General features: G+C 53.0%; 1 protein-coding gene across 2 annotated transcripts in view; it reads left to right on the top strand.

Moving 5' to 3' along the window:
* The window catches only part of lsamp (limbic system associated membrane protein), a 316,255-nt gene that overhangs the window by 266,276 nt on the left and 25,516 nt on the right, over positions 1-24,463 (top strand). For both annotated transcript variants that reach the window (XM_081371603.1, XM_081371602.1), the window contains 3 exons: positions 10,367-10,492; positions 12,306-12,437; positions 12,527-12,647. In XM_081371603.1, coding sequence (XP_081227729.1) covers positions 10,367-10,492; positions 12,306-12,437; positions 12,527-12,647 — 379 coding nt within the window. The remainder of the gene's footprint in view (positions 1-10,366; positions 10,493-12,305; positions 12,438-12,526; positions 12,648-24,463) is intronic.

Below are 24,463 nucleotides of genomic sequence, written 5' to 3'. Positions count from 1 at the left end.
CCCATCACACACTCCCGTCACTCACTCCCGTCACACACTCCCGTCACACACTCCCGTCACACACTCCCGTCACACACTCCCGTCACTCACTCCCATCACACACTCCCGTCACTCACTCCCGTCACACACTCCCGTCACACACTCCCGTCACACACTCCCGTCACACACTCCCGTCACACACTCCCGTCACACACTCCCGTCACTCACTCCCGTCACACACTCCCGTCACACACTCCCGTCACACACTCCCGTCACACACTCCCGTCACTCACTCCCGTCACACACTCCCGTCACTCACTCCCATCACACACTCCCGTCACACACTCCCGTCACACACTCCCGTCACACACTCCCGTCACACACTCCCGTCACTCACTCCAGTCACTCACTCCCGTCACTCACTCCCATCACACACTCCCGTCACACACTCCCATCACACACTCCCGTCACACACTCCCGTCACTCACTCCCATCACACACTCCCGTCACTCGCTCCCGTCACACACTCCCGTCACACACTCCCGTCACACACTCCAGTCACTCACTCCCGTCACTCACTCCCATCACACACTCCCGTCACACACTCCCATCACACACTCCCGTCACACACTCCCGTCACTCACTCCCATCACACACTCCCGTCACTCACTCCCGTCACTCGCTCCCGTCACACACTCCCGTCACACACTCCCGTCACACACTCCAGTCACTCACTCCCGTCACTCACTCCCATCACACACTCCCGTCACACACTCCCATCACACACTCCCGTCACACACTCCCGTCACTCGCTCCCGTCACACACTCCCGTCACACACTCCCGTCACACACTCCAGTCACTCACTCCCGTCACTCACTCCCATCACACACTCCCGTCACACACTCCCATCACACACTCCCGTCACACACTCCCGTCACTCGCTCCCGTCACACACTCCCGTCACACACTCCCGTCACTCACTCCCGTCACTCGCTCCCGTCACACACTCCCGTCACACACTCCCGTCACACACTCCAGTCACTCACTCCCGTCACTCACTCCCATCACACACTCCCGTCACACACTCCCATCACACACTCCCGTCACACACTCCCGTCACTCGCTCCCGTCACACACTCCCGTCACACACTCCCGTCACACACTCCAGTCACTCACTCCCGTCACTCACTCCCATCACACACTCCCGTCACACACTCCCATCACACACTCCCGTCACACACTCCAGTCACTCACTCCCGTCACTCACTCCCATCACACACTCCCGTCACACACTCCCATCACACACTCCCGTCACTCGCTCCCGTCACACACTCCCATCACACACTCCCGTCACACACTCCAGTCACTCACTCCCGTCACTCACTCCCATCACACACTCCCGTCACACACTCCCATCACACACTCCCGTCACACACTCCCGTCACTCACTCCCGTCACACACTCCCGTCACTCGCTCCCGTCACATACTCCCATCACACACTCCCGTCACACACTCCAGTCACTCACTCCCGTCACTCACTCCCGTCACACACTCCCGTCACTCGCTCCCGTCACTCGCTCCCGTCACACACTCCAATCACACACTCCCATCACACGCTCCCGTCACACACTCCCGTCACACACTCCTGTCACTCGCTTCTGTCACACACTCCCGTCACTCGCTCCCGTCACTCGCTCCTGTCACACACTCCCGTCACTCACTCCCGTCACACGCTCCCGTCACACGCTCCCGTCACTCACTCCCGTCACACACTCCCGTCACACACTCCTGTCACTCGCTTCTGTCACACACTCCCGTCACTCGCTTCCGTCACACACTCCCGTCACACACTCCCGTCACTCGCTCCCGTCACATGCTCCCGTCACACGCTCCCGTCACACGCTCCCGTCACTCACTCCCGTCACACATTCCCGTCACACACTCCCGTCACACACTCCCGTCACTCACTCCCGTCACACACTCCCGTCACACACTCCCGTCACACACTCCTGTCACTCGTTTCCGTCACTCACTCCCGTCACACACTCCTGTCACTCACTCCCGTCACACACTCCCGTCACACACTCCCGTCACACACTCCTGTCACTCGCTTCCGTCACACACTCCCGTCACTCGCTCCCGTCACTCGCTCCTGTCACACACTCCCATCACACACTCCCGTCACACACTCCCGTCAAACACTCCCGTCACACACTCCCGTCACACGCTCCCGTCACTCGCTCCCGTCACACACTCCCGTCACACACTCCCGTCACACGCTCCCGTCACTCGCTCCCGTCACACACTCCCGTCACACACTCCTGTCACTCGCTTCCGTCACACACTCCCGTCACTCGCTCCCGTCACTCGCTCCTGTCACACACTCCTGTCACACACTCCCGTCACTCGCTCTCGTCACACGCTCCCGTCACACACTCCCGTCACTCGCTCCCATCACACACTCCCGTCACACACTCCCATCACACGCTCCTGTCACACACTCCCGTCACACACTCCCGTCACACACTCCCGTCACTCGCTCCCGTCACACACTCCCGTCACACACTCCCATCACACGCTCCTGTCACACACTCCTGTCACACACTCCCGTCACTAACCCTAACCCTAACTCCCGTCACTCGCTCTCGTCACACGCTCCCGTCACACATTCCCGTCACTCGCTCCCGTCACACGCTCCCGTCACACACTCCCATCACTCGCTCCCGTCACACACTCCCGTCACACACTCCCGTCACTCGCTCTCGTCACACGCTCCCGTCACACACTCCCGTCACTCGCTCCCATCACACACTCCCGTCACACACTCCCATCACACGCTCCTGTCACACACTCCTGTCACACACACCGTCACACACTCCCGTCACTCGCTCCCGTCACTCGCTCTTGTCACACACTCCCGTCACACACTCCCGTCACTCGCTTCCGTCACACGCTCCCGTCACACGCTCCCATCACACACTCCCGTCACACACTCCTGTCACTGGCTTCCGTCACACACTCCCGTCACTCGCTCCCGTCACTCGCTCTTGTCACACACTCCCGTCACACACTCCCGTCACTCGCTTCCGTCACTCGCTTCCGTCACACACTCCCGTCACACACTCCCGTCACTCGCTCCTGTCACACACTCCCGTCACACACTCCCAAATACATCACAAGTGTCTCATCACCATTCTGTTTGTGTGTAAAGTTCATCCGTTATTAAACAACTTCAGTTTTAGCTGCTCTATAAAGACTATAGTGTCATTGTTCAGAACAATTCAGTTCAATTTTTTTTCTCATCTGATTGCGTCAGTGCAGTCAGATCATTAATACTGTATGACTGAATATGAAGTATGATAGTACAGTACCAATGATCTCTTTGTGAAGCCAGAGACATTTTAATGGCTGATGATCTAATATCATCATGTCACACAGACGAGTTAGTGTAAAGTGTGTGTGAGGTGTGTGTTGTTCCTCTAATGTGAGTGTTGTTTACTCCAGTGAGAGTCGCCGTGTCTCTGTCATCTGTGCAGAGATTCTCATGTCAACGCTCTCGTCACACTCCACTAATCACTGCGATGGACGATCTGTAACAGTGAAGTTATTTAATCCATAGACGTGTGAACATGTCGGCCGTTTGTTTGGCTCTCCTTAATTATCCAGCGTTAATTTCACACTCGTTACTCTGCCTCTGCTGACAAGAATGTGAGTCTCTTAGAGTCTGAACAGAAATACTCTCACCTGCTTGCCTGATTATTTATAATAGCCATATTATACCTTTCTCAAAGTCTTGATGTTGTTTCAGGCTCTACTAGAACAGGTTTTCCTGCTTGAATGTTGATTATTTTCCTCATATTCTCCATTGTTGCGGCTCTTCTCTTCCCAGTCTGTCAGTAACGCTCTGTTTACTTCCTGTCTCTATGAAGCCCCTCCTTCTGAAAAGCACACTGTGCTCTGATTGGTCGGCTGGAGCAGTGTGTTGTGATTGGTTGAGTGCTTTGATTGTGTTTGGGAAATGACGTTCAGACGTTTAAATTATATTGTTGTGGATAATTAAGGCCATGGCCACTTAAGTGACAGGTGGATTGCCGCTGCTGTCACTACTAGCCGTTTGTCTGCTAGCGTTAGCGTCACGTCACCTCAGCTAATCTGCCTCTTTGCCCATTTTCAGTTATCTGGGAGTGTCTCTTGTCGCGGCCAAGATGGCGACGGCCGGCTCTTCAGAAACAACGGGTGATGTCATGGACACTGCGTCCATATTTTTATACAGTCTATGGTTTCAACACACTACTAACTGACTCAAGCAGGCCCCACCCCTTTATTCTGAGTATGAATCATTCAAATGAGGAATATTGTGACGTGTTCGTTCCCAGAAGAAACTCAAGACTACAATGGAGGCGTTTCAGGGAGTTCAGAAACACTGACACTGATATAGAGAAGAACTGGAGCTTTCTTCATGATCAAACAGCAACACTGATGATCATGAAATAAAGCGTATTAAGTTCTCTTTAAATGTGTGTTTCTGCATGAGAGTGTACAGAAAGTCTCGCTGCTGAATATTTAGTAAGTACTGCAGATACTCTGTATGTGTGAAACACTGGGATGATCTTCTGCGATTGTCATAATGCATGCATGAGATGCTGTATCCCACAATGCAGTGCACTCAGCTTGGCTTTTAAGCATTTCTCGACCAGTGTTTAGTTTCTCTGATTAGCATTAACATGATTTTCTGTAAAGCTGTTTTGAAGCTCTACTCAGTCACATGTGCAGGTTCTCCTGGCGCTCATGTTCTCCACGTCAGTGTTTTAGGCCAGATTTATTCCTGCCGCCTCCCGGGAGCAGAAAAACGCCCATTCTTGTTTTCCATGCAGGAACATGTTCATTAGTCTTTGTATTGTATGGTGCAGTTTTGTTTTTGCAAAATCATAAATCTTTATACAATTAGAGAAGATCCACTTGGCTGTGCAAGTTTTCCTCAAGATTAATACGAGCAGCTCTACGACGCAGCACAAAATAAAGGACGGCTCCTGACTAAATAAATTACAGCCAAATGTCGTTCATCTTCAGAATCGATCAAACTCTGGAGGTTTATTGTTCTGGTGTGCGTTTTAGACAGAAAGGAAGCGTTCGCTTTGACGATCCTCAACACAGACACAATATGTGTGTGAGTGTGTGTGTGTGTGTGTGTGCGCACGTGTGTGTGTGTGTGTTACGTGCTTGAAGATGTTAATGGGATGATTGCGCAATATTTAAGTGAGATACAACTGTTGCCATGGGTGCAAGTAGCAGAAACAACCAAGAAGCAGAAAAATTAACATTAAGTATGTTTAAATTGAAAAGGTGCAATGAGTTTACAAAACAGTTTATAAATATAAAAGAAAGACAAGTAAACAGAAATCCAAGAAAACAAGAGCGTCGACCAAATCAATGAAATAATCAAAATAGAATAACTATTTAACCCAAACCTCTAAAACTACCTACCAAAAGAAAAATGCAGAAACAAACCCGATATCTTCAGCGTATACAACGCCTTAAATAAACTACGCTGGCTAAAACAGAAAAGATACAGTATATGGCAAACACTCTTCAACTAACTAACAAAAACAATGCTATCTACCATTGTTTTTGAATATAGATTTATAAAGGCCAACAATCAGTAGAATATGAGGTCAACAAACAAAAACTAAAATCAAGACAAAATGCTAAGTGGTTAATACCTACTACACACTGCATTTGAATCAGATTATCCGCGTGTAACACAGGTATCAGTCACACACACACACCTGCACTTAATACGAGTTTCACGAGTTCACATGTTAATGAAATCTGTTGTAATATTATAATGCGTATTTGGCTTGCTGTCCGGGGGGAGGGCTCCGAGCTCGGAATTCGGCCCAACCCCAGAGTACTCCCCCCTATAAATGTATAGATCATAGGTATCTATGAGCAGACCCAGCCGAATGTGAGGTGATGGGGTGGTGGCGGGATGCTGAGAAATTAGTCATGAGACAGGAGGTAAGGGAAGGCTTTATTTATACTGGCTTCTTCTTGTGCTGATTGGATGATTACCTGAACATGCTCCTCCCGAACTTTGTTACATAAAACTTCATTTTGGGTGATCTAGCACTAACAGTGCATTCTCTCAGAACTGTGCAATGATACATCAGCAACAACAATAAACAAACCCCAAGGTGTGTTGATTTCGAAACCACCGCATAAACAAACATTAACATGTCTTGATCATGACTCTATTGACATTTTAACTCAAAGGCAAGGGTGTTGAATGAGATCTGGTGCTGGTCTATTCACCCCTTGTCAATGGGGCCTTTTAAACTGCCAGAACGTCAGCGGATTGGTCGAACGTCAGTCGTGATGTGTAACATCGTTACGTCACATATATGATGATGGACATCCGTATTTTCCAATGATCATAACCTATGAATAATTTGTATAAACAAATAGAAACAAAAGCACAAAAGAGAAAAAGAGAAAAACAATACAAAATGCAAAAACACACGTGGAACACGTGTGTGTTTGTTTGAGTGTGTGTGTGCTCTCGCAGAGTCTGACACAGTAGAGCAACGGTTCCCAAACTGTGTGTGTTAACATCCTTCTGCGTTCCCCCTCTCTTCCACGGCAAGCACACCTTTTCCTTTCAGGGACAACATTTGCCCCCTTAAATATCTTTAAAAAATAAATGAAAAAAATTATAAAAAATGTTCAATAAAATTTAAGTGATCCTTTAAAAAATTAGACTAAAAACATCAGTAGGATGCGGTTAGATACTGTGTTATTGAGTGAGCCATCGAGTCATTTATGAATGGGTCATTGAATGCGACTCAACGCGACTCAATGCAACTCAACGCGACTAAATACAACTTAACACGACTCAATGCGACTGAGTCACGTTTAGCGTGACTTAACACGACTCAATGCGACTCAACGTGACTCAACACGACTAAATGTGACTTAACACGACTTAACACAACTAAACACGACTTAACGCGACTCAACACGACTCAGCATGACTCAATGCGACTCAACGCGATTTAACACGACTCTACTAGACTTAACACGACTGAACGCGATTTAACACGGCTAAATGCGACTAAATACGACTCAACGTGACTCAACGCGACTCAACGCGACTCAACACGACTAAACGTGACTCAACACGACTCAATGCGACTCAACACGACTCAATGCGACTCAACACGACTTAACGTGACTCAACACGAGTCAGCATGACTCAATGCGACTCAACGCGACTTAACACGACTTAACGCGACTCAACACGACTCAACACGACTTAACGCGACTCAACACGACTAAACGTGACTCAACACGACTCAATACGACTAAACGTGACTCAACACGACTCAATACGACTCAACACGACTCAACGCGACTTAACGCGACTCAACACGACTAAACGTGACTCAACACGACTCAATACGACTAAACGTGACTCAACACGACTCAATACGACTCAACACGACTCAATGCGACTTAACGTGACTCAACACGACTAAACGTGACTCAACGCAACTCAACACGACTGAACGCGACTCAACGCAACTGAACGCGACTCAACGCGACTCAACACGACCCAACGTGACTTAACACGACTCAACTAGACTCAACACGACTGAACACGACTCGACTGAATGCGACTCAACGCGACTCAACACGACTAAACGACTGAATGCGACTCAACACGACTAAACGTGACTAAACATGACTCGACATAACTAAACGCGACTCAATACAACTCAACATGACTCAATGCGACTCAACGCAACAACACGACTCAACTAGACTCAACTCGACTGAACGCGACTCAACGCGACTCAACACTACTAAATGCGACTAAATACGACTCAACGTGACTCAACGCGACTTAACACGACTCAACACGACTAAACGTGACTCAACACGACTCAATACGACTCAACACGACTCAATGCGACTTAACGTGACTCAACACGACTGAACGCGACTCAACGCAACTGAACACGACCCAACGTGACTTAACACGACTCAACTAGACTCAACACGACTGAACACGACTCGACTGAATGCGACTCAACGCGACTCAACACGACTAAACGACTGAATGCGACTCAACACGACTAAACGTGACTAAACATGACTCAACATGACTAAACGCGACTCAATACAACTCAACATGACTCAATGCGACTCAACGCAACAACACGACTCAACTAGACTCAACACGACTGAACGCGACTCAACACTACTAAACGTGTCTAATCACTAGCCAATTTGGCGTGTTATTATCTTCACTCACTTTGCTGGGGAAGTTTGCATAAGACAAATCTGCGCGGATTTAGCGCAAATACTCAACTCATGAGACATCGTGATATATTAAATACAGCGTATTGTGCAGAATCTGCTCATATCTGGCTTACTTGAACACACATGTCACTACTCAACAAATAACCACCAATTTTTGGTGAAAAGGATGAGGATGAAAGGAAGAAGATGCTGGATGACAGGATTTTTTTTAATAAGAAATGAATGTATGAAATCCAAATTATATATATATAAGCTGTGACGTTGTGAATCTGATTATTTTTTTCTTTTCTTTTTTTTTTTTTTTTTTTGGCCAGTAGGCCTAGACGTTCTGAATGGCCGGAGTAGTAGTCTAGAGACGAGCACTGATGAAGGCAGACGTGCAGTTTTCGCGTAGGTTAAACAAAGCACAGCTGTATACTGTGGCGAGCAGGACGAGGCGTGATTGATAATGAGCGACTCCTGCGCGACGCACCGGTCTCGTATCTCTCACGGAGGAGCGGAAGCATAAAGGAGGAGCAACGACAGTGGAGATCGAGAGAGGCCAGGCCTGGATTTTATTTGATGTTTATGTTTTATTTGATGTGACAGCAGTCGTCCGTGAGGGGCTGCTGTCTTTTATTTTCGTTTTGTATTTGTTTTATTTTTGATATTAAAATCTGTTGAATGTTCGCCGGTTTCCGCCTCCTTCTTCCCACAATGACGAATTTAGTTACATATACTGTATATACGGTATATGTATATATAACTGTATATATCCCTATAACCAACTTTCCACTCTCCTATTTCCACCTCTGCCTCCAAAGCAGCGAAGAGAGCAAACAAAGCCTGCAAGGCCCCAAACTCACATCTCTCAACATCACCATCCTCCTCCTGCACAAGCCCAGCCCTGTGTGTGTGTGTGTGTGTGTGTGTGTGTGTGTGTGTGTGTGTGTGTGTGTGTGTGTGTGTGTGGTTATGAGTCTATTCTTGTTGGGCTTGGAGAAACATGTATTTTCTTGTCAGTCCTGCTTCAACTACAATTCCAATTTCATGCATGTTAGAGAGAAAGACAGAGCCGCACTGAGGAGAGAGAGTGTGTGTGTTTTTAAAAAGGCAACAGTGATTGGTTAAGGAGAACACAAAGAGAGAGAGAGAGAGAGAGAGAGAGAATGGAGTGTAGAGCCACTGCTGTGAGGAACAGACTCAATCTGCCACCTAGTGAACATCATTTATCAGACACTGACGACTGTCCATTTACTAACCCACAGTCGAGGACTTGAGGTCTTCATCTCGTCTATCTACTAACCTACGGTCTTCATCTCGTCCTGAACAGCTCTGAGCTCTCGTTCTGCCGGATGCTTTAATGGCCTCGCATTCAACGGTTACTTTTTCCCCAGCAGTTAGGAAATGAATTTCGTATTCTGTGGTCATTTCCACTGTACCTTTAACACAAAGAGCTCTGTGCACATTGTGATCAGTATAAATGTTGTAGGCGTGTAACCTGATTTGCATAATTCCTTTATTGAACTGAACTCCTCAGAGCGGTGGGGGACAGACCTGGGCGGAGTTTGAGACTGAAGGGGTGGAGTTTGGTGTCGAAGGGGCGGAGTTTGAGCTTCAATGGGGCGGAGTTTGTGATTGAAGGGGCGGGGTTTGATGACAGCGACTGAACGAGTGAATGTTCACAGACTGAATCTCTATCTGATTTATTGCAGGTTTGCTTTGCTGAAGCTGCAGCTCTGAGTTTGTTTCAGTCTTGATCTCAGACTCAGTAAATCAAGAAAATGACAAAGAGCGTCATTAAATGGCGCATGGGTTTGATGAATATGTGGGATTGTGTGCGCATTGATCAGACAAGTGTTGGTGTAATGGATGAGAGTGTCTGCGGCCCGTAACAAATGATGTGTGTGTGATATTTTCACATGCGTTTGACTTTATTGATGCTCTGCAACATCCTCATTAAACACAGAGTTTATTATGAGCATACGTCACGAGGTCAGGCGGACTGAAGAGACCTGTATCTGAACACAAATCTTCCAGCATCCCTCCGTTCATGTCGTTCTGCTCTGGTTTTTCTCTTTCAGTTCCTGCGATCATCTATAAAGTGTCGGAGGACATCACTGTGAACGAGGGCAGTAACGTGACGTTGACGTGTTTGGCCAATGGGAGGCCAGATCCCTCCATCACCTGGAGACTGCTCAACCCGTCAGGTGAGAGATAGCCAATCAGCTGCTGGCAATCCTCTTGTCGTCAGGTCAGTCTTCACTATAGGCTGCAGGACTCTTGAACACCAGACAGAAAGAAGATATAGAAACCACTCATAATACCCCAGCAACCGTCAGTCTAGAGTGATTGTTGGTTCGAGTGTCCGCATGTCGTTCAGACTCACAGAAGAACTCCATCGCTCTGACTGGATCCTGTCAGCATGTTCTTTCTGTCAGACAGGAGTGTCAGCGAGAGAAACGTGTGTGTGAATCATGTGGAGCAGCTTTTTGATTAGCGTGTGTGTGTGTGTGTGTGTGTGTGGTTGATCAGTGGTTTCATGTTCACAGTGTATCTGTTGTCCTGAAGATCTTTCTCATCGACTGCAGCAGACGCGCTGGGAGCCACATTTACTGAAAAGAGCTGAATGCTGTTTAAAGTATTGACCAGTGGTGTGTGTGTGTGTGTGTGTGTGTGTGTGTGTGGCACTGGATCGATGCTTTCCACATCAAGTCACTAAAGGTCAGAGACGAAGGCTTTTTACCAGCTGGAACATTAATCAAGTGTTATCAGTGTAACATTAAACCAGTTCTGAGCCTTAAACCAGCTCTAAACCAGCTCAGTCTTCACATTAACCGACTCGTGTGTCATGTGTCTGTATTCGAGTCACTTCTGCTGTGAGTCTCAAACATTGAAAATGTCTTTGAAACAGGTCAGATGAGATGAGCTCGATTAGTGCTTTAGATTCAGATTCATCTTAAATAACACATTTATACTGAAGGATTCATGTAAATCATTGAACAGAAACACAAGCTTCACATTTCTGTTGTTCGGTGACTCACACACAAACTTTCTTCATTTTTACATTTTTACAAAACAAAAAATCGTTTAGTATGTTTATTTTGCATTTTATATTACAAGGACATTGGAATGCCCTCATACTGTAGGGGTTGTGGCCTGAAACCTGAATACACACTACAATATAAGGACTTTGCATCCTCATAATGTAGGTCAAAACACACACACACACACACACACACACACACACACACACGCACACACACACATTCTCACACATACACACACACTCACAGTAGATGCGTGTGTCACTGCACGTGTGATTATTGTGTTTTTTACACAAACGGGGAGTTTGTTACAGTTGTTATCTTTGAACTGAAGCTGATATTCTGTGTGTTAGAGATCATCAATCTTCTAGACGACACCGATCATCCTCATGTGAGGGACCACCGTTATTACAGGGCTTCGATCTTTTATAAACACCCAATTTATATACTGAAAAATGTATATAATAAATCTAAAATTAGTTTAAATTAAGTTACATAATTATTTTCTACTATAGTGATGCACCAGTGTGTGTATGTGTGTGTGTGTGTGTGTGTGAAAACATTTAGTGTATTTATTGTGTCTGTGATCTTTCAGTTCTGCTGAACTTTGCCAATTTCATGGTTTTACATAAATTAGTATTCACTAAATAAATGCATTGTACCTCACTGTGGTAAATGATGCTCATTTATAAAACATGAGTATGCAAAAATGAGCACCCCCTCTGCTCCCTCGTGCTCTGAAACGCTTTTCAACTTCCTGATGAAAAGCTGACCAGATTAGTGTGTGTGTGTGAGTGTGTGTGTGAGCAATGTTTTTCTCAGCTAGGTTGTTGATGTTGCAGGATTATTATTCCTCACTCACTCACTGATGTTGTGTTAGTGCTGTGATCTGGAAGAGCCTCACATGCTCCCTCTGCTGGACAAGCCAAACTATGATGATGACGTGTGTGTGTGTGTGTGTGTGTGTGTTCCCCAGCCGAGGCTCTGGACGTGGGCGAGTATCTAGAGATCTCTGGGATCGTTCGCTCTCAGGCAGGACGTTACGAGTGTAAAGCAAGCAATGATGTGTCCACACCCGATGTCAAATACGTCAATGTGGTGGTCAATTGTAAGTAGATGTCTATAAGATCAGACTGTTGTGTGACACTGTTGTGTGTTTGTGAGAACAGACATCACACATCAGGTGTGTGTCCACAGACCCGCCATATATAAAGGAGGTGCGCAGCTCCGAGACGCCAGTGGGACAGGCAGGAGTTCTGCACTGCGAGGCGTCTGCGGTTCCTCAGCCAGAGTTCGAGTGGTTCAGAGAGGAGCGCAGGTCAGTCAACCCTAACCCTAACCCTAACCCTAACCCTAACCCTAACCCTGTAACCCAGCCAGTGAGGTTTGGTTCCCAGAACCTTCCCAAAACAACCACCGTATGGGTTACTTAAAAAAAAAAAAATCAAATATGTAAAATAACTTGGATGACCCCAATATTAAATATGTTAAATGAATGAAATGGACACTAAATAGAATAAATTATTATTATAAAACATTGTACACCAATCTACACTATTTTAATGTTGCTGTGGGACAATGTGAGAGACACCTATTAAATTCAATGTATTATTGTAAATATTATCATTACTATAGTGGAACAAAACAACACAATAGATGGTTTAGAACTTTTAATATTTATTGCACAGACCACAACTGGCCAACAAATAATTATAAAAATAAATAGTGCTTCTTCAGAAATGTACCAAAAATGAATAAATAATAATAACAAATATTCATACACTCTTTGTGTTTTATTTTATAAGACGTTCCCAAAACGTACCCTGTTATTTTTAGGTTTTATTTTTATAACCTTAACAGAACCTTCCCAGAACGTTCCTTGCAGGTTATTTTTAGATATTTTTTTATTACCATGTAAAAATAATTAAAACGTTGCAGATGATACCAGTAGGCTTCAGAGATTATTCTAATGCTGAAATGTTTAATTCATTTATTTATTTTTTGAGTGTCGCTCGCGCGCAGACACACTCGGTCTCTCTCGCGCACTGTTGAGCGCTCTCTCGGACACACTCGGTCTCTCTCGCTCACTGTCGAGCGCTCTCTCGGACACACTCGGTCTCTCTCGCACACTGTCGAGCGCTCTCTCAGACACACTCGGTCTCTCTCGCACACTGTCGAGCGCTCTCTCAGACACACTCGGTCTCTCTCAGGCACTGTCGAGCGCTCTCTCGGACACACTCGGTCTCTCTCGCGTACACTGTCGAGCGCTCTCTCGGACACACTCGGTCTCTCTCGCGTACACTGTTGAGCGCTCTCAGACACACTCGGTCTCTCTCGCACACTGTCGAGCGCTCTCTCAGACACACTCGGTCTCTCTCGCACACTGTCGAGCGCTCTCTCGGACACACTCGGTCTCTCTCGCGTACACTGTCGAGCGCTCTCTCGGACACACTCGGTCTCTCTCGCGTACACTGTTGAGCGCTCTCAGACACACTCGGTCTCTCTCGCACACTGTCGAGCGCTCTCTCAGACACACTCGGTCTCTCTCGCTCACTGTTGAGCGCTCTCTCGGACACACTCGGTCTCTCTCAGGCACTGTCGAGCGCTCTCTCGGACACACTCGGTCTCTTGCGCGCACTGTCGAGCGCTCTCTCGGACACACTCGGTCTCTCTCGCACACTGTCGAGCGCTCTCTCAGACACACTCGGTCTCTCTCGCACACTGTCGAGCGCTCTCTCAGACACACTCGGTCTCTCTCGCGCACTGTCGAGCGCTCTCTCAGACACACTCGGTCTCTCTCGCGCACTGTCGAGCGCTCTCTCGGACACACTCGGTCTCTCTCGCGCACTGTCGAGCGCTCTCTCGGACACACTCGGTCTCTCTCGCGCACTGTTGAGCGCTCTCTCGGACACACTCGGTCTCTCTCGCTCACTGTCGAGCGCTCTCTCAGACACACTCGGTCTCTCTCGCACACTGTCGAGCGCTCTCTCAGACACACTCGGTCTCTCTCGCACACTGTCGAGCGCTCTCTCAGACACACTCGGTCTCTCTCAGGCACTGTCGAGCGCTCTCTCGGACACACTCGGTCTCTCTCGCGTACACTGTCGAGCGCTCTCTCGGACACACTCGGTCTCTCTCGCGTACACTGTTGAGCGCTCTCAGACACACTCGGTCTCTCTCGCACACTGTCGAGCGCTCTCTCAGACACACTCGGTCTCTCTCGCACACTGTCGAGCGCTCTCTCGGACACACTCGGTCTCTCTCGCGTACACTGTCGAGCGCTCTCTCGGACACACTCGGTCTCTCTCGCGTACACTGTTGAGCGCTCTCAGACACACTCGGTCTCTCTCGCACACTGTCGAGCGCTCTCTCAGACACACTCGGTCTCTCTCGCTCACTGTTGAGCGCTCTCTCGGACACACTCGGTCTCTCTCAGGCACTGTCGAGCGCTCTCTCGGACACACTCGGTCTCTTGCGCGCACTGTCGAGCGCTCTCTCGGACACACTCGGTCTCTCTCGCACACTGTCGAGCGCTCTCTCAGACACACTCGGTCTCTCTCGCACACTGTCGAGCGCTCTCTCAGACACACTCGGTCTCTCTCGCGCACTGTCGAGCGCTCTCTCAGACACACTCGGTCTCTCTCGCGCACTGTCGAGCGCTCTCTCGGACACACTCGGTCTCTCTCGCGCACTGTCGAGCGCTCTCTCGGACACACTCGGTCTCTCTCGCGCACTGTCGAGCGCTCTCTCGGACACACTCGGTCTCTCTCGCGCACTGTCGAGCGCTCTCTCAGACACACTCGGTCTCTCTCGCGCACTGTCGAGCGCTCTCTCGGACACACTCGGTCTCTCTCGCACACTGTCGAGCGCTCTCTCAGACACACTCGGTCTCTCTCGCACACTGTCGAGCGCTCTCTCAGACACACTCGGTCTCTCTCGCACACTGTCGAGCGCTCTCTCAGACACACTCGGTCTCTCTCGCGCACTGTCGAGCGCTCTCTCGGACACACTCGGTCTCTCTCGCACACTGTCGAGCGCTCTCTCGGACACACTCGGTCTCTATCGCGCACTGTCGAGCGCTCTCTCAGACACACTCGGTCTCTCTCGCGCACTGTCGAGCGCTCTCTCGGACACACTCGGTCTCTCTCAGGCACTGTCGAGCGCTCTCTCAGACACACTCGGTCTCTCTCGCACACTGTCGAGCGCTCTCTCAGACACACTCGGTCTCTCTCGCGCACTGTCGAGCGCTCTCTCGGACACACTCGGTCTCTCTCGCACACTGTCGAGCGCTCTCTCGGACACACTCGGTCTCTCTCGCACACTGTCGAGCGCTCTCTCGGACACACTCGGTCTCTCTCAGGCACTGTCGAGCGCTCTCTCGGACACACTCGGTCTCTCTCGCACACTGTCGAGCGCTCTCTCGGACACACTCGGTCTCACTCGCACACTGTCGAGCGCTCTCTCGGACACACTCGGTCTCTCTCGCACACTGTCGAGCGCTCTCTCGGACACACTCGGTCTCTCTCGCACACTGTCGAGCGCTCTCTCAGACACACTCGGTCTCTCTCGCACACTGTCGAGCGCTCTCTCGGACACACTCGGTCTCTCTCGCACACTGTCGAGCGCTCTCTCGGACACACTCGGTCTCTCTCGCACACTGTCGAGCGCTCTCTCAGACACACTCGGTCTCTCTCGCACACTGTCGAGCGCTCTCTCGGACACACTCGGTCTCTCTCGCACACTGTCGAGCGCTCTCTCAGACACACTCGGTCTCTCTCGCACACTGTCGAGCGCTCTCTCGGACACACTCGGTCTCTCTCGCACACTGTCGAGCGCTCTCTCGGACACACTCGGTCTCTCTCGCACACTGTCGAGCGCTCTCTCAGACACACTCGGTCTCTCTCGCACACTGTCGAGCGCTCTCTCGGACACACTCGGTCTCTCTCGCACACTGTCGAGCGCTCTCTCGGACACACTCGGTCTCTCTCAGGCACTGTCGAACGCTCTCTCGGACACACTCGGTCTCTCTCGCACACTGTCGAGCGCTCTCTCGGACACACTCGGTCTCTCTCGCACACTGTCGAGCGCTCTCTCGGACACACTCGGTCTCTCTCGCACACTGTCGAGCGCTCTCTCAGACACACTCGGTCTCTCTCGCACACTGTCGAGCGCTCTCTCAGACACTCGGTCTCTCTCGCACACTGTCGAGCGCTCTCTCGGACACACTCGGTCTCTCTCGCACACTGTCGAGCGCTCTCTCAGACACACTCGGTCTCTCTCGCACACTGTCGAGCGCTCTCTCGGACACACTCGGTCTCTCTCGCGTACACTGTCGAGCGCTCTCTTGGACACACTCGGTCTCTCTCGCGCACTGTCGAGCGCTCTCTCGGACACACTCGGTCTCTCTCGCACACTGTCGAGCGCTCTCTCGGACACACTCGGTCTCTCTCGCGTACACTGTCGAGCGCTCTCTCGGACACACTCGGTCTCTCTCGCGCACTGTCGAGCGCTCTCTCAGACACACTCGGTCTCTCTCGCACACTGTCGAGCGCTCTCTCGGACACACTCGGTCTCTCTCGCGTACACTGTCGAGCGCTCTCTCGGACACACTCGGTCTCTCTCGCACACTGTCGAGCGCTCTCTCGGACACACTCGGTCTCTCTCGCGTACACTGTCGAGCGCTCTCTCGGACACACTCGGTCTCTCTCGCGTACACTGTCGAGCGCTCTCTCGGACACACTCGGTCTCTCTCGCACACTGTCGAGCGCTCTCTCTGACACACTCGGTCTCTCTCGCGTACACTGTCGAGCGCTCTCTCGGACACACTCGGTCTCTCTCGCACACTGTCGAGCGCTCTCTCTGACACACTCGGTCTCTCTCGCGTACACTGTCGAGCGCTCTCTCGGACACACTCGGTCTCTCTCGCACACTGTCGAGCGCTCTCTCTGACACACTCGGTCTCTCTCGCGTACACTGTCGAGCGCTCTCTCAGACACACTCGGTCTCTCTCGCACACTGTCGAGCGCTCTCTCGGACACACTCGGTCTCTCTCGCACACTGTCGAGCGCTCTCTCGGACACACTCGGTCTCTCTCGCGTACACTGTCGAGCGCTCTCTTGGACACACTCGGTCTCTCTCGCGCACTGTCGAGCGCTCTCTCGGACACACTCGGTCTCTCTCGCACACTGTCGAGCGCTCTCTCGGACACACTCGGTCTCTCTCGCGTACACTGTCGAGCGCTCTCTCGGACACACTCGGTCTCTCTCGCGCACTGTCGAGCGCTCTCTCGGACACACTCGGTCTCTCTCGCGCACTGTCGAGCGCTCTCTCGGACACACTCGGTCTCTCTCGCACACTGTCGAGCGCTCTCTCGGACACACTCGGTCTCTCTCGCGTACACTGTCGAGCGCTCTCTCAGACACACTCGGTCTCTCTCGCGCACTGTCGAGCGCTCTCTCGGACACACTCGGTCTCTCTCGCGTACACTGTCGAGCGCTCTCTTGGACACACTCGGTCTCTCTCGCGCACTGTCGAGCGCTCTCTCGGACACACTCGGTCTCTCTCGCACACTGTCGAGCGCTCTCTCGGACACACTCGGTCTCTCTCGCGTACACTGTCGAGCGCTCTCTCGGACACACTCGGTCTCTCTCGCGCACTGTCGAGCGCTCTCTCAGACACACTCGGTCTCTCTCGCACACTGTCGAGCGCTCTCTCGGACACACTCGGTCTCTCTCGCGTACACTGTCGAGCGCTCTCTCGGACACACTCGGTCTCTCTCGCACACTGTCGAGCGCTCTCTCGGACACACTCGGTCTCTCTCGCGTACACTGTCGAGCGCTCTCTCGGACACACTCGGTCTCTCTCGCGTACACTGTCGAGCGCTCTCTCGGACACACTCGGTCTCTCTCGCACACTGTCGAGCGCTCTCTCTGACACACTCGGTCTCTCTCGCGTACACTGTCGAGCGCTCTCTCGGACACACTCGGTCTCTCTCGCACACTGTCGAGCGCTCTCTCGGACACACTCGGTCTCTCTCGCGTACACTGTCGAGCGCTCTCTCGGACACACTCGGTCTCTCTCGCACACTGTCGAGCGCTCTCTCTGACACACTCGGTCTCTCTCGCACACTGTCGAGCGCTCTCTCGGACACACTCGGTCTCTCTCGCACACTGTCGAGCGCTCTCTCAGACACACTCGGTCTCTCTCGCACACTGTCGAGCGCTCTCTCGGACACACTCGGTCTCTCTCGCACACTGTCGAGCGCTCTCTCAGACACACTCGGTCTCTCTCGCACACTGTCGAGCGCTCTCTCGGACACACTCGGTCTCTCTCGCGTACACTGTCGAGCGCTCTCTTGGACACACTCGGTCTCTCTCGCGCACTGTCGAGCGCTCTCTCGGACACACTCGGTCTCTCTCGCACACTGTCGAGCGCTCTCTCGGACACACTCGGTCTCTCTCGCGTACACTGTCGAGCGCTCTCTCGGACACACTCGGTCTCTCTCGCGCACTGTCGAGCGCTCTCTCAGACACACTCGGTCTCTCTCGCACACTGTCGAGCGCTCTCTCGGACACACTCGGTCTCTCTCGCACACTGTCGAGCGCTCTCTCAGACACACTCGGTCTCTCTCGCACACTGTCGAGCGCTCTCTCGGACACACTCGGTCTCTCTCGCGTACACTGTCGAGCGCTCTCTCGGACACACTCGGTCTCTCTCGCACACTGTCGAGCGCTCTCTCGGACACACTCGGTCTCTCTCGCACACTGTCGAGCGCTCTCTCGGACACACTCGGTCTCTCTCGCTCACTGTCGAGCGCTCTCTCGGACACACTCGGTCTCTCTCAGGCACTGTCGAGCGCTCTCTCGGACACACTCGGTCTCTCTCGCACACTGTCGAGCGCTCTCTCGGACACACTCGGTCTCTCTCGCACACTGTCGAGCGCTCTCTCGGACACACTCGGTCTCTCTCGCACACTGTCGAGCGCTCTCTCGGACACACTCAGTCTCTCTCGCACACTGTCGAGCGCTCTCTCGGACACACTCGGTCTCTCTCAGGCACTGTCGAGCGCTCTCTTGGACACACTCGGTCTCTCTCGCACACTGTCGAGCGCTCTCTCGGACACACTCGGTCTCTCTCGCGTACACTGTCGAGCGCTCTCTCGGACACACTCGGTCTCTCTCGCGTACACTGTCGAGCGCTCTCTCGGACACACTCGGTCTCTCTCGCTCACTGTCGAGCGCTCACTCGGACACACTCGGTCTCTCTCGCTCACTGTCGAGCGCTCACTCGGACACACTCGGTCTCTCTCGCACACTGTCGAGCGCTCTCTCGGACACACTCGGTCTCTCTCGCACACTGTCGAGCGCTCTCTCGGACACACTCGGTCTCTCTCGCACACTGTCGAGCGCTCTCTCGGACACACTCGGTCTCTCTCGCTCACTGTCGAGCGCTCTCTCGGACACACTCGGTCTCTCTCAGGCACTGTCGAGCGCTCTCTCGGACACACTCGGTCTCTCTCGCGTACACTGTCGAGCGCTCTCTCGGACACACTCGGTCTCTCTCGCGTACACTGTCGAGCGCTCTCTCGGACACACTCGGTCTCTCTCGCTCACTGTCGAGCGCTCTCTCGGACACACTCGGTTTCTCTCAGGCACTGTCGAGCGCTCTCTCAGACACACTCGGTCTCTCTCAGGCACTGTCGAGCGCTCTCTCGGACACACTCGGTCTCTCTCGCTCACTGTCGAGCGCTCTCTCGGACACACTCGGTCTCTCTCGCTCACTGTCGAGCGCTCACTCGGACACACTCGGTCTCTCTCGCTCACTGTCGAGCGCTCTCTTGGACACACTCGGTCTCTCTCGCGCACTGTCGAGCGCTCACTCGGACACCTGGTCTCTCTCGCTCACTGTCGAGCGCTCTCTCAGACACACTCGGTCTCTCTCGCACACTGTCGAGCGCTCTCTTGGACACACTCGGTCTCTCTCGCACACTGTCGAGCGCTCTCTCAGACACACTCGGTCTCTCTCGCACACTGTCGAGCGCTCTCTCGGACACACTCGGTCTCTATCGCGCACTGTCGAGCGCTCTCTCGGACACACTCGGTCTCTCTCGCACACTGTCGAGTGCTCTCTCGGACACACTCGGTCTCTCTCGCGCACTGTCGAGCGCTCTCTCGGACACACTCGGTCTCTCTCGCACACTGTCGAGCGCTCTCTTGGACACACTCGGTCTCTCTCGCACACTGTCGAGCGCTCTCTTGGACACACTCGGTCTCTCTCGCACACTGTCGAGCGCTCTCTTGGACACACTCGGTCTCTCTCAGGCACTGTCGAGCGCTCTCTCGGACACACTCGGTCTCTCTCGCGTACACTGTCGAGCGCTCTCTCGGACACACTCGGTCTCTCTCGCGTACACTGTCGAGCGCTCTCTCGGACACACTCGGTCTCTCTTGCGTACACTGTCGAGCGCTCTCTCGGACACACTCGGTCTCTCTCGCGTACACTGTCGAGCGCTCTCTCGGACACACTCGGTCTCTCTCGCACACTGTCGAGCGCTCTCTCGGACACACTCGGTCTCTCTCGCGCACTGTCGAGCGCTCTCTCAGACACACTCGGTCTCTCTCGCACACTGTCGAGCGCTCTCTCGGACACACTCGGTCTCTCTCAGGCACTGTCGAGCGCTCTCTCGGACACACTCGGTCTCTCTCAGGCACTGTCGAGCGCTCTCTCGGACACACTCGGTCTCTCTCAGGCACTGTCGAGCGCTCTCTCAGACACACTCAGTCTCTCTCGCACACTGTCGAGCGCTCTCTCGGACACACTCGGTCTCTCTCGCGTACACTGTCGAGCGCTCTCTCGGACACACTCGGTCTCTCTCGCACACTGTCGAGCGCTCTCTCAGACACACTCGGTCTCTCTCGCACACTGTCGAGCGCTCTCTCGGACACACTCGGTCTCTCTCGCGTACACTGTCGAGCGCTCTCTCGGACACACTCGGTCTCTCTCGCGTACACTGTCGAGCGCTCTCTCGGACACACTCGGTCTCTCTCGCACACTGTCGAGCGCTCTCTCGGACACACTCGGTCTCTCTCGCACACTGTCGAGCGCTCTCTCGGACACACTCGGTCTCTCTCGCTCACTGTCGAGCGCTCTCTCGGACACACTCGGTCTCTATCGCACACTGTCGAGCGCTCTCTCGGACACACTCGGTCTCTCTCAGGCACTGTCGAGCGCTCTTTCAGACACACTCGGTCTCTCTCGCACACTGTCGAGCGCTCTCGGACACACTCGGTCTCTCTCAGGCACTGTCGAGCGCTCACTCGGACACACTCGGTCTCTCTCGCTCACTGTCGAGCGCTCTCTTGGACACACTCGGTCTCTCTCGCGCACTGTCGAGCGCTCACTCGGACACCTGGTCTCTCTCGCTCACTGTCGAGCGCTCTCTCGGACACACTCGGTCTCTATCGCACACTGTCGAGCGCTCTCTCGGACACACTCGGTCTCTCTCAGGCACTGTCGAGCGCTCTTTCAGACACACTCGGTCTCTCTCGCACACTGTCGAGCGCTCTCGGACACACTCGGTCTCTCTCAGGCACTGTCGAGCGCTCACTCGGACACACTCGGTCTCTCTCGCTCACTGTCGAGCGCTCTCTCGGACACACTCGGTCTCTTGCGCGCACTGTCGAGCGCTCTCTCGTACACACTCGGTCTCTCTCGCACACTGTCGAGCGCTCTCTCGGACACACTCGGTCTCTCTCGCGTACACTGTCGAGCGCTCTCTCGGACACACTCGGTCTCTCTCGCGTACACTGTCGAGCGCTCTCTCAGACACACTCGGTCTCTCTCGCACACTGTCGAGCGCTCTCTCGGACACACTCGGTCTCTCTCGCGTACACTGTCGAGCGCTCTCTCGGACACACTCGGTCTCTCTCGCGTACACTGTCGAGCGCTCTCTCAGACACACTCGGTCTCTCTCGCGTACACTGTCGAGCGCTCTCTCAGACACACTCGGTCTCTCTCGCGTACACTGTCGAGCGCTCTCTCGGACACACTCGGTCTCTCTCGCGTACACTGTCGAGCGCTCTCTCAGACACACTCGGTCTCTCTCGCGTACACTGTCGAGCGCTCTCTCGGACACACTCGGTCTCTCTCGCACACTGTCGAGCGCTCTCTCGGACACACTCGGTCTCTCTCGCGCACTGTCGAGCGCTCTCTCGGACACACTCCGTCTCTCTCGCGCACTGTCGAGCGCTCTCTCGGACACACTCCGTCTCTCTCGCGCACTGTCGAGCACTCTCTCGGACACACTCGGTCTCTCTCGCGCACTGTCGAGCGCTCTCTCGGACACACTCCGTCTCTCTCGCGTACACTGTCGAGCGCTCTCTCGGACACACTCGGTCTCTCTCGCGCACTGTCGAGCGCTCTCTCGGACACACTCCGTCTCTCTCGCGTACACTGTCGAGCGCTCTCTCGGACACACTCGGTCTCTCTTGCGTACACTGTCGAGCGCTCTCTCGGACACACTCCGTCTCTCTCGCACACTGTCGAGCGCTCTCTCGGACACACTCGGTCTCTCTTGCGTACACTGTCGAGCGCTCTCTCGGACACACTCTGTCTCTCTCGCGTACACTGTCGAGCGCTCTCTCGGACACACTCGGTCTCTCTTGCGTACACTGTCGAGCGCTCTCTCGGACACACTCGGTCTCTCTCGCGTACACTGTCGAGCGCTCTCTCGGACACACTCGGTCTCTCTTGCGTACACTGTCGAGCGCTCTCTCGGACACACTCGGTCTCTCTCGCACACTGTCGAGCGCTCTCTCGGACACACTCGGTCTCTCTCGCACACTGTCGAGCGCTCTCTCGGACACACTCGGTCTCTCTCGCGTACACTGTCGAGCGCTCTCTCGGACACACTCGGTCTCTCTTGCGTACACTGTCGAGCGCTCTCTCGGACACACTCGGTCTCTCTCGCACACTGTCGAGCGCTCTCTCGGACACACTCGGTCTCTCTCGCACACTGTCGAGCGCTCTCTCGGACACACTCGGTCTCTCTCGCGTACACTGTCGAGCGCTCTCTCGGACACACTCGGTCTCTCTCGCACACTGTCGAGCGCTCTCTCAGACACACTCGGTCTCTCTCGCGTACACTGTCGAGCGCTCTCTCGGACACACTCGGTCTCTCTTGCGTACACTGTCGAGCACTCTCTCGGACACACTCGGTCTCTCTCGCGTACACTGTCGAGCGCTCTCTCGGACACACTCGGTCTCTCTCGCACACTGTCGAGCGCTCTCTCAGACACACTCGGTCTCTCTCGCACACTGTCGAGCACTCTCTCAGACACACTCGGTCTCTCTCGCACACTGTCGAGCACTCTCTCAGACACACTCGGTCTCTCTCGCACACTGTCGAGCGCTCTCTCAGACACACTCGGTCTCTCTCGCACACTGTCGAGCACTCTCTCAGACACACTCGGTCTCTCTCGCACACTGTCGAGCGCTCTCTCAGACACACTCGGTCTCTCTCGCACACTGTCGAGCGCTCTCTCGGACACACTCGGTCTCTCTCGCACACTGTCGAGCACTCTCTCAGACACACTCGGTCTCTCTCGCACACTGTCGAGCGCTCTCTCAGACACACTCGGTCTCTCTCGCACACTGTCGAGTGCTCTCTCGGACACACTCGGTCTCTCTCGCACACTGTCGAGCGCTCTCTCGGACACACTCGGTCTCTCTCGCACACTGTCGAGCGCTCTCTCGGACACACTCGGTCTCTCTCGCGCACTGTCGAGCGCTCTCTCAGACACACTCGGTCTCTCTCAGGCACTGTCAGGCGCTCTCTCAGACACACTCGGTCTCTCTCGCACACTGTCGAGCGCTCTCTCAGACACACTCGGTCTCTCTCGCACACTGTCGAGCGCTCTCTCGGACACACTCGGTCTCTCTCGCGTACACTGTCGAGCGCTCTCTCGGACACACTCGGTCTCTCTCGCACACTGTCGAGCCCTCTGTCGGACACACTCGGTCTCTCTCGCACACTGTCGAGCGCTCTCTCGGACACACTCGGTCTCTCTCGCGCACTGTCGAGCGCTCTCTCAGACACACTCGGTCTCTCTCGCGTACACTGTCGAGCGCTCTCTC

The sequence above is a fragment of the Scardinius erythrophthalmus genome, assembly GCF_964197995.2.
Source record: "Scardinius erythrophthalmus genome assembly, chromosome: 7".
Classification (NCBI taxonomy): Eukaryota; Metazoa; Chordata; class Actinopteri; order Cypriniformes; family Leuciscidae; genus Scardinius; species Scardinius erythrophthalmus.
The sequence above is the reverse complement of the archived record's forward strand: the minus strand, read 5'-3'. Positions and strand labels throughout refer to the sequence as shown.